Source organism: Terrapene carolina, unplaced genomic scaffold, assembly GCF_002925995.2.
Source record: "Terrapene carolina triunguis isolate 2854851 unplaced genomic scaffold, T_m_triunguis-2.0 Scaffold89, whole genome shotgun sequence".
NCBI classification, from domain to species: Eukaryota; Metazoa; Chordata; order Testudines; family Emydidae; genus Terrapene; species Terrapene triunguis.
The window spans coordinates 4,466,290-4,482,896 of NW_020664440.1; the positions used below are offsets into that span (position 1 = coordinate 4,466,290).

Sequence of the window (16,607 nt, forward strand, 5' to 3'; positions counted from 1 at the left end):
GTTCTGCTGTTTTACATAATACATTTCAGTCAATCACGCAAGAACACTATCCAATTAAATACTTGCATGAAATGACTCATCTGTACTTCATAGTCACAGTGAGAGGTCTTATTATTGCAAAAGTAACTAAATGTATGTCTTTCTAAATATAGTTTATATTACTTAGTATGAATGACTGCTTTCCTTAGAGAAGCACTAAATAAATAATACTGATTTTTAAAAAAACTGTTGACAGAAGATATAATCTTACATTCAGAAAGTCTTGCCATCTTATAGCATTAAGTGTATTATTGTAGTTTAGCATAAGACTCAAGAAATCATTATACAAATTCAGTTCTGATTACATTCTACTTGTCTTTAATTTTCACTGTTCGATGTTAACATTAAACATTGTAAATGTATGCAATATTTATATAAAATTAAATAACAATATTGGAAAAATAAATACACTTTATTACATAAATACATAAATCCATACTGCTGAAAAGTTTCAGCTAATACTATACTCTTGTTTCAAAAGTGACCAAAAATATGGTAGTGACACTCCATCTGAACAGATGAAGTATGAACGGCTACCGAATGACGTCTGCAATCAATGTCAGAACTAGAAGCAAGTGAGGTGATACAATAATAAAAATTGGACTCTCCCTACTACCTACTGTAGTAGCGCATGGTAATATGAAAACGAGGGATACATATATATTTATTATATTTTTCAGGAGAGACAAAACTTTGGTTCCTTGTTGAGCCCACAGATTATCATCCAGGTCCTCAAATACAGCTCTGGAATCACTTACGGCAGAGCTTGGGCAAATAACAGATAAGATACTTGACATGAAAAATCAAGACCCTACATAGGAACAATAGTGGCTCAGTTCTGAAAATCTTTCTCCAGCGGGAACTTTGCAAGAGAAAGGACGGTAGGAGCGAGTGACGCTACTACTGAATACTTTGGTCACAAGATTCTCCACTGAAGAGTTAGAGCAAACATTAATTAGCATAAGACTAAGAACACAGTTTACGGCTGCATGCACCCAGTGCTGCAAGATTGATTCTGCACACCTGACCCAGCTCATTGACACCTGGCATCCGTGGGAGGTTTGGCTGGGGAAGGAATGCAGGATGGAGTCCTGTCTATCAGACACTGGGGGGCAGATTCAGCTGTGGTGTAAGTGGGCACAACGCCACTGAAATTGACAGTTACGCCAGAGCTGCGTACAGCCCTATGGTCTGTTCCCGAAGAGACGTGGTGATAATGCCAAATGCTGGGTTACACCAAAAAACAACAGAACAGTCTATCCATCTCCTTTGGGTCTTGCAAACATTCAAGCACATGAACTAGAAGTTAGCAGCAATTTTCAGTACGTAGTTGTGGGACAAAACAACTGCATCGGGTATTGAGTAGTGCTCAGCTCATTCACTGTTAGCACCAACTATCAGTATAAAAGTGATACATTAGCACCTCAAATTAAATATTTCAGATCTGTCCCTTGTAATGATGAAGCACCGTATAAATACTATTCAGCAATGTTATGGCTATCAGATAATTCACTGAGGTATGAAAAAAATATTAGAAATGTTACCAAAAGCATCCACAGAAACTACAGTGACGTTAAACTCCAGCAATGTGACTTTTAAAACCATAGTGTTTAAGGAAGTCAATATATTACAAAAAGGCCTCTTTTTTTTTTATAAAGTGCTTTCAAGTCAAATCACCTTTAAAAAACCTTCAGCTACGTTATAACAAAATATACAATACATTTTGACACGTGTTTGCATGTCATTTTAAAATGGTCACATCAAATGGTTTTCATTTTATTTAGCCAGCATCCCAAGTCCCACACTCACTTCAGTGTAAGAGCACCTGTTAGCAACCAGCCAGGAGCACTAGAATTCCACCTGTCCTCAGGTGGAGAGGGCCTTTTATACAGGAAGTCAGTATTATTCTGTGGAGTTCACCTTGCAGAGCAGACAGATCCCAGGCTGGGCAGGGTAGAGTTTTAAGCTACAGGACGCTATATAATGGTCCAGATCATCCCCTGCATTAGAGCTGAAGCTGTGGGTGGATCACTCCAGTGCAGGAGAATCGTCCCAGTGGCACAGAGCCAGCATAACCACTCCTATTCCACTCCCCTCCCAGAGGTCGGAGAGGAAAGGTGACCTAAAGTAAGGGGGCTTCCCTACTTCCTGTTGATCCCTGGCTGCCATGATAGTCCCACGGGCAGCTAGTGTAATTTAGAGCAGTGGTTGGGGATTGGACCAAGGATCAGAGAAATATGCAAGGGTAGCTTAAAGCCACTTTAAGCATGGCCCCTCATCAGTTGCACTATATGCTCCACAGCTGAGAATAAAGGACATTATATGTATAAACAGACATGTACCTACACCTCTACCCCGATATAACGCTGTCCTTGGGAGCCAAAAAATCTTACCGCGTTATAGGTGAAACTGCGTTATATCGAACTTGCTTTGATCCGCCGGAGAGCGCAGCCCCACCCCCCAGGAGCACTGCTTTACCACGTTATATCCGAATTTGTGTTATATCGGGTCGCGTAACATCAGGGTAGAGGTGTATATAGAAATACATATACATGTATATATGCATTATACTAATGTAGGAATGTGCATGTGTTTTCTGTGTGGGTGTGTATATATTTATAAACTAATATATACACACTTATAAACACACATACTTGCGAATGAGGGCAACTTAGCACCAAAATCCTCCCGTAACTACAATTTTTTTTGCAGAGAAAATGCAACATGTGCACTAAGAAGTGCACAATAAAATATTAACATAAAATATAATCAAAACTTTCATTTAAATTTAAATGTACTGCTTAAAATGCCAGGTTTTAATTTGCATGCAAAGAACTCAGTCATAACCAAGACTCGTAATGCATAGTGCTTGCAATGTAATAAAATGTACAAAGTTGGTTATCTAGCAGAAAGTGCCTTTTAAATTAAAGGAGTTTACCTTGCTAATGTAAGCCCTTCCTGAATGTGTCACGCTGAATATATTGTAAATAATCTTCTTTAAGTGCAGTTTTATGACACAAAATATTAACACCTTGGCTTTAAGCATATTAGATTTGTTGTTATGGAACATCTATAAAAAGAGTCACAAAGAGAAATATGTTATGGTCGTACCGAGCTCCACGGACCAGCATTCCAGGCAGCATCTCTAGGACAGTCCTGCATATTGCACTGCTCACGGTCTGGTGGTTTGTCGAGAATTTCACAGCTCAGATCGGGAAACCTTTCACCATTAGAGCGCTGGCACACCACAAGCCTTGTTCTTGTTCCTGCACCACATGACTTTGTGCACTAGAGAAAGGAAATCAACAGAGAACGGAGTTATAATATTAGTAATTTGCATATGGAGCATTATCTGAGCCAACCCCCATTGAAACCAATGAGAGTCTTTCCACGGACTTCAGAGTCGGGTGAGACAGGCCCCAGAAGAGGGTGTTGGTGTTTTTTTAAATTTTCAGAAGGGACCAGAGATTTTGGGGGCCACTATTTTTGGGTGCTCAGAATAAGACACATTAAATGGGACCAATTTTTAGAAACTGCTAAACACCAGCCCAGTGCTTTTGAAGATGTCTGAAGCTGGACACTAAACTCACTAGAGCAGGTTGACATAATTCAAATGAGTAGCTTTTCTCTCAAAAAATGGCCTTTTTTAAAGAGAGTTTTCAAAATCTGTCGTTGTCTGGAAAAGTTTCTGCGACGTACTTAATTGAAAACTTTATCAGACACTTTACAGAACTGTTTCAGCTCCCAAGAACTCGCTTTTCAGTAAACGAAACATTTTGCTAACCATTGTCAGTATTTTTTTCTTTCATTTTTCAACTCCCCGCCCTGCCCCCCAACTGAAAACCTTGGCTTATGTCTTTAGAGAGACAGGAAAAGGTTCACTTGGCTCTCACCTCTCCCCAGCTGCCATAAGCCCATTGAGGACAAGGGCCAGATTCACATGATCTCTGCTCAACAGGTTTTGCTTTCTCATCACAGTTACTTGCAGTATATCCGTTTTCATCCTGGCACACCACAGCCCGCCGCTGGAATCCCCCAGCGCACGTACTAGAGCACTGCAAAACACAATCACCCACGCTGCCATAACGTCCAGTTATTGCTTAGCTTCCACTGGCTCTCCCGAAGGGCCATGAGAACACTCAGCTCTGGGAGTGCGCTCGTGCAACAGGAAGTGAAACCCCCACCTCTCGCCAAAGGAGCTAGAGTTAATAGACAAATATAAAGTCTATGGCATTAGTATAACTAACCTCCTTTTACCTTTGCAGCATAGGGGCCAACTCCGGGGGTCCTCCGGGGCTGGAGCACCCACAGAAAAAACAACAGTGGGTGCTCAGCACCCATTGGTAGCTCCACCGATCAGCTCCTCCTCCTCCCTCCCAGCGCCTTCCGCCCGCCACAAATCAATTGTTCAGTGGCGTGCAGGAGGCACTGGGAGGGGGAGGGGCGGAGTGAGGGCAGGCACACTTGGGGGAGGAGGGGGAAGAGGTGGGGGCCTGGGGCGGAACGGGGGTCGAACACCCCCAGCGAAATGAGGAAGCTGGCGCCTGTGCTTTGCAGTCTACGTAAATCAAGCAGAAAAGCTGTTACCAACATCAAATCCCCCATGACGCCTTAGGCCCCAACTCAGCGAAGGAATTATGCATGGGCATAACTTTAAGCGCCTGAGCCATTCCACTGACTTCACTCAGATATTTAAAACTCCTCCCACACCTCATCACCTTGCTGAAGCGGGACCTTAGCAATGCACTGTTTCAAATCTGCGTTCACAGGGTGTGTTTTGAAAAAAAAATAAGACAGTCTCAATTGTGGTTGGTCGCTAGCCCTTAGCAAGGAGCAGAGCTGCGCTGCCCCAGGAGAAGACCAGGAACCACATGGGGACTCAAAGGCACCATCTGATCCCTAGTTAGTCCTTGGCCTCAAGGGAAGTACCGTTGCCAGCCCTCTGCCCGGCAGGTTACTTACCCTGCCGTGCCTTCTGGTGCTTTGAAGGAGCAGAGCTAAGGATCCACCCGTATGCATGGGCAAAGGAATAGAAGGCCCATATGGGTAGTGAGTGCAGGGGAGTGAGGTAGTACCTAGTTGCACATCTGTGCAGGGGGAAAATGGAACACAGGGTTCATAGTTTGGCCTGAAGTGAATAAATTGACACTTACAGCACCCCATGGGCCGATTCTCCACTGGTTGCCCCCTGGTATGTGCGCGGGGCCAGCGTTCTGGTTTGGGTTTCTCCCCGGGTGGGGTTTCGGTGGATGCTCCGGGTATGAGAAAGGGTGGATTGGCCTGCCGGAGTCATGGGTGTTCTGACAGGAAGACACAGAGCAATCCTGGTCCGTTGCCGGGAGATCGTCTGGATCGCATTCACTTCTATCGACCACCTGGTCGCTGTAATTCAAGCAGACCACCTGCCGTGTTGCCTTACCTTGGCCGCACGTCACTGAACACTGCATTGACAAGTGGAAAAGAAGACACTCATTTCCAGCCTGGAGAGATGCTTTTTAAAATGAAACCACTTGCCAATAAAAAGAAGTTGAAACATCTCAACTTCCTTGCCCTTCACCGGGATGACAGAGTACATGAGACATATATGAACTAAATTGAAGGAACAGGCCATATAGATTATATTGTGGTAAGAACTGGATTTGCTTACAGAACTCCACTCCAGGGCTTTCCATTGTCCACATGGCGTTACGGAGCACACTTCTGTCGCTGAAGGCTTAGGGAGGTGAAAACAGGCGGCTTCATCGGCCACTGAGCCCTGATCATCACGACAGCTGACATATCTCATCCTCGTACCTTTCCCACATGTCATTGAGCACTAGGAAAGATCAACAAGTAGTTTAGTGAGAAGTCATCTCCTGTCGCGCAACGTCACAGACTTTGGGATAAAAATCAAACCAACGATAACTAAAATGTAACCATTGACCACACACTTACGGGTGTCCAAGATCCAAATCTCCATTGTGTCCTGTGAACGCTGGGCATAGATCTTTTCGTTTCTGGAGCAGCTGGATGGAGAGGACATGCTGCTATTTCACAGTCCTAGCAAACAAACACATGAGAGGAAATGAAAAATATTGGATTATTGATTTGCAGATGCTCCAGGTAAGTAATCTCCCCAATGTAGTTAAGAAAGAAGGAAAAATATACGGTGCCCTACAATCTGTTATTTACAAACTCTTCACTTCAATAGAAGCAGGTTCTGCTCTTAGGTCCTCGTGACAGATCTGCAAAATTTGAAATCAATACATTGTGGGGGGCAGGGGAAGAGGGGAACTGAATTGCATCCAGCTTTTGATTTGCCAATATCCTCAAAACTACCAAACCTCACAATCATAGGTCATCTGCATTTATGATGATGAACTTCCAAAGAAAGGAGTTTTGGGGACAAGAGTAGAGATTGTCACCAAGAAGGCAATAGGCGTTCCAACTCCTAACAGTTTTCAATGGCCATTGGGCACCTAACACCCTTACGCACTACTGAAAAATACCAGCCAAACTAATTTTTTTAATCACATGAAAAAATTGGACCTGGAGCAAATGTACTGAACATAAGTCACGCTGGTTTTGGAAAGAATGAGACAAATTCTTAACCTTGCTCAAATATGTTCCAAATAAGGAACTGTCTGGTCAATGTCTTATGCCTCTTTCAATCAGGCTTTCACAAAGCAGTGTGGGCGAGAAGACGGAGCACTGAACTGGTGGTACTCAGGAGCCATGGGTTCCATTCCTGCATCTGCCACTGGCTTGCTGGGTGACCTTGGGCAAGTCACTTCACCTCCCTATGCCTCAGTTTCCCCAACTGTGATCTAGAAATCTATTCACTGATTGATGTCCAAAAACTGAACCCCCTTGTATTGGTGGATGAAATGCTGAAATCTCTGCCAAACATACCTTGACTGAAACAGAGAGTCCCGAGTGTATTAAATGTAATAAATAATCCAAAATAACTGGAACAGAACATGGAGATGGAATGTGACCTTTACATATTGCCCCTGATGAAAAATGCTTCCGTTTTGAAAACTTTACATAATTTTAGCATATACTGTATTCTGTACCTTTGCAGAACTTTTCCTATCTAATGGCATCCAGATACCATCCACACTGTGACACACAGAGAAGCTGGATTTGGATGTAGGGCTAGACTGTGATTCTATCCTTCTGACCCGGAAGCGTGATAAACTGACGATTGCACAATATCAGGAGTTCTGAGAGCCATCAGTATAATCTGAGCTGCTTCTGGTCTTACCTTCCTTAACATCTTTGGAATTAATGGAAAAGGAAGGAAAGCCTACATCTAAAACTACAAATGGTAGATGTTTCTTCTGTGCAGGATTTATCAACACATGAAAGGTCAGGGTCATGAACCAATCCATGGGATATAAAGCGGGAATAATTGAAGCTAGAGTTACCATACCAAATTTGGTGCATCAAATGTATTTGTAATAATTTCTGAGATCCAGGCTCAGATGAGAAACCTCTTTTCTTTTTTGGTATGAGGAAATAAGGGGAATACAAGCCCTTTCCCACAAATTCTTGAGGTACCCATTCTGTCGCTTCTGGATTGATTACGTCATCTCCCTCTTGATGCACAGTGCTCTCACGAGACTAGTTACTAAAAAGGAACTGGAAGGGAGGCAGAGATTGAAATTGAATGGTGTAACCATCCTCAATACGTGAAGAATCCACTGTCACCCAACCCTCTTGAAAAAAAGACAGATGGGAACCAAAGCGAGGGAGGAAAAGGTATAGATCCTTGTAGATTAGTCCAAGATCCTTGACTGTGGCATCAAATCTGATGCTTTTGCATATGTCCTGATTGTGAGTTTACCAAAGAGGATGACGGACCAGTTGTCCTCTTTTGATATCTCAATCTCATCTAGGATTGGTCAGAAGATCTCTGTTGATAAAAGTATCAGAAAAGTGTTCCTCTATCTGGAGGAAGAAGGATGAGGACTAAATTGCTTCCTTCTAAATTCTAATATGTCTATAAACTCAGTGATCTAATAGTGGATCTTGAGCCTTTCAATGAGCGAAGACACTCATCCATTGTAGTACTAAACAAACTGTCCATCGAATGGCAAATCTTCAATGGTTGCCTGTACTTCCTTAGGCAAACCTGATGCAGACAACTGTGATGCACATTTCACAGTAATAGCTGTAGCCACTGGACAGACACCAGTATCAGCAGTGTCCAGTGCAACCCGCAGTGCGGTTTTAGCAATTAAGTGACCTTCTTCGCAGATTGATCTAAATTCATTTGTAATTTCTACAGGTATCTTGTTCTTAAAATCCAACAGAATGGCCCATTGAAGAGTATCATATTTAGACAGCATGGCTTGATAATTAGCTATCCTAACTTGTAAACACCGAGGAATAAATTTTCCTTCCAAAGAGGTCTAGTCTCCTTGATTCTCTTTCTTTGGGCGTTGACTTTCCTATTTGTTTCGATTTTGCATTTGCAGCAGTAACAACAAGTGAAGATGGAGTAGGAGAAGTATAAAAATACTCTAAACCCTTGGACAGTACTGGATATCTATGATCAGCACACTGTGAAGTAGTGGCAACTGAGACAGGAGTAACCCAAAGATCTTTTGCCAGATCTAAAATTCCTTCATTGATAGGCAGCGTGACTCTCCTCTGTGGGCAGGTTATGTATACAGTAACTAGAGTTCTTCAAGATGTTTTGTCCGATGGGAGCTCCATGTCAGGTTGTGTGTGCACCTGCATGCTCTTGATTGGAGATTTTTTTTGGTCAGCAGTGCCCTATGCATCCTTGTAGTCTGGTAGGAAAGTATGCAGGGAGGGGAAGACCCTCCGCTGCTCCGTTTTCTATTCATGGAGCCCAGAGGCAAAGACAGCGGAGAAGAAAGGTGGGTAGTGGAGCACCCACAGGGACAAAACATCTCAAAAAACTCCTCCTGTTTCTCTACAGGTAAGTCACTGCTCCTTCTTCTTTGAGTTATTGTCCCTATGGGCGACACGTAGCCTGCCCACACTCACCAGCCACCGCAGCTTGCTGCGCGCACCCGGGGACTGGGGACGGGGCCCTGCTGGCCAAGAGCTGGCACGCAGTGGGGGCCTGCGCTGATGGAGCAGCAGGAGGGACAGCCAGCCCCGTGCGCTGCAGCTTTGCCTCGTCACCAGCCTTACACACCCACCCCTATTGTCGGCCACTGGACCCACCCACTCACCGCGAGAAGGGATCCAGCCAGTAGCAGGACCCACCAGTACTGATGGTGAACGGGGACAGAAAATATGGGACAATTTGCCTGTTTTTAAGAAAAAGTTGGGACACCTGCAGGAGGGCTTAAATGCAGGACTGTCCCTTTAAAAACGGGACATCTGGTCACCCTAGGCATGCTCCATGGTATAGAATTGACACTAGGAAGCCCACTGTGGCTTCGACATCAAAAACAGAGCACGTGACAACTACAACAAGGCTGTACAGATCCATTTCATGGCCTACGTACACGTTCAATCCTCACCAGATCTGGCAAAAATGCACACTGGAACGCCCTGCCCGCCGCCAGGTTTGCTAACAGAGAGCATTGGAGCAGAAAGGGCGCGGCCTACAAGCTCTGCTGCTCTTGCCTGAGATCTGCCCCAAACCACTCAAGTTGGCCACCGACGGTCCGTCTCCACTGCAATTAAAAGCCCGGGGCTGGTCCATGCCCGCTGACTCAGGCTGTTTAACTGCGCTGGAGACATTCGGGCTCAAGCTGGAACCCGGGCTCTAGGACCCTGTGACATGGAAGGGCCCCCGAACGTTTGCACCTCAATGAAAGAGCCCCACAGCTCAAGCCCCATGAGCCGAGTCAGCTGGCACAGGCCAGCCGGAGGCGTCTAACTGCAGAGTAGACCTTACACCTTCAGCTGGTATAAATTAGCATTGTTCCACTGAAGTCAGTAAAGCTAAGTTGATTTGCACCAGCTGAGGAGATAGAATCATAGACTATTAGGGTTGGCAGGGACCTCAGGAGATCAAAGCAGGACCAATCCCCATATTTTTACCCCAGTTCCCTAAATGGCCCCCTCAAGGATTGAACTCACAACCCTGGGTTTAGCAGGCCACTGCTCAAACCACTGAGCTATCCCTTCCCCCTGGCCCAGGGATCTTCAAAAGAGCAGATCTTGGTATTGATTTACTAAGCCAGGAACAATTAATAAAGAGGAAAGACATGTTTATTTTATCACTCCTGAAAGAGGCAATGCCAAGATGGGAACAAGAGATGGAGAGAAGTGTAACATTTACCTGTGTGTCCGTCGGCCGCGTGGCAGCGTTACACTCATTGTCATCCACTACTGATACATAGGCACCGACCACACATTTCACTGCTCTCATTTGGTAGCCCTGCCCACATGTCATTGTGCACTGGGAGGGGGAAAAAATAAGAAAGACATGCACATGACTGAATAAAGATTTGACCTGGACAATATTAAGCGGGGTAGTGTATTCGAAGCGCATCATTGCTTTCATAACATCCACCAAAAGTAAAAAAGCCTTTTTCTTCTACTTCGATCATTTCAACTTAAAAGTAGGTCAAACTTAATTCACTGCTTCCGTCGGAATCCTGCATGCTTCATTTATCGTCTTCAAATATGGATGTATGAGTGTTTAAATGATTTCCCATTCTGTGGGATATGAATTTAGTATAATCCCTGTCACATTGCTTTGCATGCAGGCTGTGCAAACTTCCAGTAACATACCATGATCATGAATGAAAGGCATTATGCCGATCAGTAATTTGTGTGGTCTAGCTAACTTTTTTTTTTTTAATTAAATAACTAAATCATAAAAGTTACAGCTGCAATGGAAATCAAGATGACAGAATTCTCTGGAAGAAATTAGCACAGATTGCTTATTTTCCCCTCTGTGGAAATAAATTTGAAACACAACAAAAACTAAGGCGAGATTTTGAAAAAGGGCTGCGGAAAGTCAATGGGCGCTGCATTTATGAAAATCAGGCCACTTCTTATTAAAAGGAGGTAATATTGCCTAGTGGATAGTGCTCTATCTGGGATTCAGGGAATCTGGGCTCCAGTTCCAGCTCAGCTGTTGGATGACCTTGAGCAAGTCACGTCAGCCCTCTGTGCCTCAGTTTCCCCATCCGTAAAATGAGGGTAGCGATACTAATCTCCTTTGTATAGTGCTTGGGCGAGGTGCTGAGTGCCCTCAAGTCCCAAGTGGGCTCTCAGCACTGTATCAGAGCGGGTATTGCTATTATTTAGGTGCCTAAATATGGACTTCATAGTCTAAGCTTGGAAACCCATTTTTGAAAATCTTGGCCAATCTATTATAAACACAAATGAAATTTCGCATGGTCCTGCTACTGCTGTCAGACCATTCATACCAGGAGCAGAAGGAAACAGAGTCTCTTACATTACCTGTCCCCAGGGTCCTACTTGCCACGCCGCACATTCCTGTTGCTGACAGGTCTGCACAGAATTGGGCTTACTCTCCGGATCACAAAACCTGTCGTTTAATCGATCTTCTCCAAACTGGCACCAAGTCTGGCGATGTTTGTGCCCTTTCCCACAGGTTACCAAGCACTGCCAGGAGCAAATCACAGACTCGGGGTCAGATCCTTATCTGGTGTCAATGGAACTATGGTGATGGACAGCAGTTGAGAATCTGCCCGTGATATTAAAATCAGACCAGAAACCACCACCAAACAATTGTTTGCTTAGAGGCGTGTCTTTAACTAACAGGAGTTGGTTCATAGCACCAACTGGAGCTTAAAGAGAACTATGGGGGTCAAAACAAACATACAGGGAGGGTTGAAAATAACATCAAGTCAAAGAACATGGAGAAATATCAGGATTATTATTAATCACCCTGTTTGGGTAAATCAATGTAATTAAGGATGTACAGTGCAACTCATACAGGATTTACTGGGCTGGATTCGGATATAAACCTGGTGTAACTCCACTAACTTCAGTGGGGCTAGCTCAGCTTTACAGCAGTGTAACTTTTCCTCTGTGTTGCTAACATTCTTGTTATTCGTGAGGTTGGCTCCCTAGAACAGGGGTCGGCAACCTTTCAGAAGTGGTGCGCTGAGTCTTCATTTATTCACTCTAATTTAAGGTTTCGCGTGCCAGTCATACATTTTAACGTTTTTAGAAGGTCTTTTTCTCTAAGTCTATAATATATAACTAAACTATTGCTGTATGTAAAGTAAATAAGGTTTTTAAAATGTATAAGAAACTTCATTTAAAATTAAATTAAAATGCAGAACCCCCCGGACCGGTGGCCAGGACCTGGGCAGTGTGAGTGCCACTGAAAATCAGCTCGCGTGCCGCCTTCGGCACCCGTGCCATAGGTTGCCTACCCCTGCCCTAGAACTTCTTAAGAAGTGCCAGAAAGCAAAGGCTCAAATTACGGATGCTGTAGCGTGACGGTCAAAATGGGAGGTGTGCCGGGGAGAAAGGGTGCAGAAGCCCTTGCCTCCAAACCAATCCAGTGCAGGAGGCAGCCATGATCTGTCTCCAGGGACCGAGGAGTCTGGAAGGCCACAGCCAAGCACTAGCCGGGCCTCAATGGGGACAGGAGTACTGGCAACATCTCTGCAAAGATGTAGCAAAGTGCTCCTCTTTCCATGTTCCTGCCAGCCCAACGGCATCACAACTCCAGGGGCTGACGCTCTCTCTTCCTGCAACACAGCTCATGTTCTTAGGCGCCGGAGTTGGACCAAAGACCAAAGTGCACTCACTGCGGGATTTTTCCTCTGTCATCTCATTTCTTTGACTCCTGAAATAACATGACCCGTGGAGAAGTGAGCCCCGTTTAGACGAGCTACTGGGGTTTGCGTTTGTGGCGCTAGGGGGAGGAATACCCTTCTCCATGAGCCCCGTCAAAGGCGACAAAGCACCCCTGGAGCTGGAGTAATGCCTCATTTCCCTATTGTAGGCACATGCTTTCCAGAGAGAAAAATGGCCAGTGGAGCTGGAGGCTTAGGACCAAGGACACTGCTTCCCCACTCCTCCCTTTATCCTGGCTCCCAACTTTTCTTGTGTGCGGGGGTGAAGAGAGCGCCTCCAGAGTAGAGTGCTGATACCCCCACCGGGCATAGGACTCTGTGTGACATCTTTCACTCCTTTTCCACAGCAGAACCCCAGTGGTTCCAACGTGCCCCCTCTAAGGGAAAGAATCTGGTCGTTAGTAGCCATTCATCAGTCATGGGTAAAGACAGGCACATCAGTGCAGGCTGACTACTAAGTGCAGTGTTGCTGTACCCAGGTTGGTCCCAGGATATGAGAGACACAAGGTGGGTGAGGAAGTATCTTTCACCTGTTGGTGAAAGAGACAAGCTTTCAAGCTCCATGGAACTCTCCCGTTTTTGGTTTTAAAACAGTAGACACTTACTTCTGACCAGTCACCTGTTTTCCACTGTGGACACAAGAAGTCACTACAGCGCTGTACAATGAGCTTCTCCTGCTGGCCGCATTTACTGTCATCCAGTACATCATTGAGGGTGTTAACGCAGATGGCTCGTCGTCTCCTTGTGCCACCACCACAACTTTTAGAGCACTGAAAGAAAGAAAAACTCAGTCAACACACATAGGAATTGTACTCTGGGCCAGGCCAATAGTCTATGTAGGCCTGTAACCTGGACTAGATGCGCAGAAGGAGATGCAAGAAACCCTATAAAGAACAACTGTACAAAAGTGTCCCCATAGGGCAAGTTTCTTCCTAAGCCCAGGCAGCTGATGGCTGGTTTTGACCAGAAGTACAAAGGTTTGTATCCCTTATATATTCTTTTTTTAAATCTTACCAAGCACAATAATATCTTGTGGCAATGAGTTCCACAGGTTTCATTATGGGTTGTGCCAAAAAAGAATTCCGTTATTAGTTTTAAATTTGTTGCCTTTCAATTTCATTCAACTGGCATCTCTTTGTACTTGTATCATGAGAAATGGTAAATAGCAGTGGCCCGGTTTAACTTCTCAATACCAAAAATTGTTTTCAGGGCTTTGGAACTGTGCTCCGGCTCCGCTCCAGCTCCAGACAAAAACCTGCAGCTCCACTTTTCAGAGCTGCTCCGCGCTCCAGCTCCGGGCTCCGCTCCAAAGCCCTGATTGTTTTACATCCTCTACCATTTATACCAAGGTGCCTTTACACCACTCGGGCACTTTACGTGGCCTCAAGATGTGTCAATGCCAAAGCAGTGTAAAGGGGCCTCAGTGTAAACGAAGATCAAGATACATAATATTTTAAAAAGTCAAGTGATTTATATTGCAGTCATGAAACAGAATCTTGTCTTTATTTCAGTCTGCATGTTAAGGCCACACACAAACTCTTTATGCTAGCAGCTGTATGTGCAGAGAAAGGTCAAGATCTGTTTTACAGACATCGGAGGAATGCAGAAAGCAATGACGGATGCGTTACTGGGCAGCTTTGGACCCAGAGAACATGCTGAAAAATCAGCAGAAACGTCACTGTTTCCCAGTTCCATGTGCTATTTATAGCCACCAGTTTCACGGACTAGCTCCTCCTGATGACGGCTCCATGCAGGACTGACCGCCTGCAGAGTACATCTAATGCACTATTCCAGTAGAGGGCTTCAAAACAGCAGCAAAGGACTGCAGGATACTTTCCAAAGCCACTTTTATTACTAGGTTAGGCTGACCAAGTGCCTGCCCTACCTAAACATTTGACTGGGAGCTGCCAAGAATACACAGGCTGGAGATTTTTACCTGAAACAAGGCAAATTTCACTACTCAGGTGACATACTTACATCAGACCAGGCTGAATACCGCCATCCTCCTACGTTACAGTCTCCAAAGCATTTTTCCCTAGTATTTGGCTTGGTTTGGCCACTGCAGAATCGGTCGTCGACTTTCTCGGTCTTCCCTTCCGACCTACTGTACTTTGTGCAGTAGACTTCTAGCGTTCGGTATCCCAGCCCGCACTGCGCAGTGCATTCGCTCTTTCTAGCAATATGCCACCTGGGCACAAACCCCCACCCCAAAAAACACCATCAGTAACTTGGCCAGTTTTATGCTGTCTAAAATAGTAAGCCTGGAAGAGCACGGCAAATGCACCTGGTTTTGAGAGGAAAAGCAGAAGCAGAAAGGGTTGCTGCTTTTTAGTATCCTATGTGTATAATGCAGTTAGTATCATGTTACATAAATAAGGAATGTACATACTTTAATTATATAGATTTTTAACTCATTACAACACCACCCAAAGCTTTGCATCTTCAAAGTGCTGTCTAAAACATTAGCTAATTACTCCTTGCATCACTCTTGGAATGTACATACGTATTATTGGCCCCTTTTTACGGATGGGGAAACCAAGGCAGTGAGTTTAAGTGACCTACCCAAGGACACAGATAGAGTCAGTGGCAGAGCAAGGATTAGAATTCAGGGGTTCCTGGCTTCTAGGCCTGTGTTCAGACCCCTAGACTATGCCTCACCCTCAGAAAACCAAAAGCTTTCCAAAAACATGGCATCAAATGTATTAGATTTGTATGGGCATGAAGCGTACGTCAAATGTAATTCCATGGAGCAGAATGCTTTAGCAACACTTTCAGCCCTCTGAAGTGGAACCGAGTGATTTGTGCACTGGTACAAGATAGAGGATACAAAGAAAGAGTTCTATCAGGGATTAAAAAGCGCTTGCTCTCAGATGGTGGGACTTTGGTCCTGGCGTTTGCCAGGGGGGCTTCTACTGCCCGCAGGCAGTGATGCCAAAATTAAGGCCATTCAACTGAGAACCTCAGGGCTTTTGTCCACCTTTTGGTTCTTGAACACACTTTCCTATCCACAGCCACATCCTCATGCTTTAGTCACCTTTCCTATCCTGAAGCTAGGAGATTAGACATCCTCCTTTAAGACTGATACCTGCCTCATGACTATAATAGATCTGTGCAGGTGACGGGAGACTTTAATTCACACTATTGGGATTCCTCACTCCAGAATCTGGGACTAACACGTTTTCCACTATCAGGACTTGATATAAATATTAAATTATATCACAGAGTGCTGGATGGGTGGCAGAAAAAGCACAGTTCAGTTGATGGGCCACTGGCCTGGGAAATCGGAGCCCTGAGTTCTCTTCTTGGCTCTGCCACTGATCTGCTAGGTGACCCTGGGGAAACCCATTCACCTCTGTTTCCCAGCCTTTGGATTTATCTTGCAAAGTCTTTGGGGGAAAGGTTAGTCTCTTAATGTGCCATTAATACAGATCCTAGCACAATGGGCCCCAGACCAATAATAAATAATAATAATAATAATTAAATGCATGTTTAGTCCTAAAGGCTTACTTTCATTATTGGTCGCGAGCAGTTGTGTTTATTCTCCCATCAATGTACTGAGGATACATGCAAGTAATTGACATTAATGCGATCTACACAGCCATATTGCCCAGGCGTCAGAGAGGGACTAGGCCCCAAGGCACTGAACATTTTTCATAGCTATTGGGTAGAATCCTGCCTTTGCAGAGATGCACCTGCATATCTAGGAGCAGAAGTTGGCCTTTCCTACTCTTTTGAGGGTGTTCTCCATGTTCCTCTTAAACATCCCCCATCTGCACTCCCACCAGCTACACAAACACGCACTCTTCTGGG

General features: G+C 44.7%; 1 protein-coding gene across 2 annotated transcripts in view; it reads right to left on the bottom strand.

Moving 5' to 3' along the window:
* Positions 1–16,607, bottom strand: part of ADAMTS9 (ADAM metallopeptidase with thrombospondin type 1 motif 9) — a 133,525-nt gene that overhangs the window by 51,706 nt on the left and 65,212 nt on the right. For both annotated transcript variants that reach the window (XM_024192709.2, XM_024192708.2), the window contains exons 20-28: positions 14,775–14,985; positions 13,403–13,567; positions 11,425–11,589; positions 10,292–10,411; positions 5,974–6,078; positions 5,687–5,854; positions 5,193–5,480; positions 3,933–4,094; positions 3,151–3,327 (exon numbers count right to left, since the gene is read on the bottom strand). In XM_024192709.2, the coding sequence (XP_024048477.1) occupies positions 3,151–3,327; positions 3,933–4,094; positions 5,193–5,480; positions 5,687–5,854; positions 5,974–6,078; positions 10,292–10,411; positions 11,425–11,589; positions 13,403–13,567; positions 14,775–14,985 (1,561 nt within the window). The remainder of the gene's footprint in view (positions 1–3,150; positions 3,328–3,932; positions 4,095–5,192; positions 5,481–5,686; positions 5,855–5,973; positions 6,079–10,291; positions 10,412–11,424; positions 11,590–13,402; positions 13,568–14,774; positions 14,986–16,607) is intronic.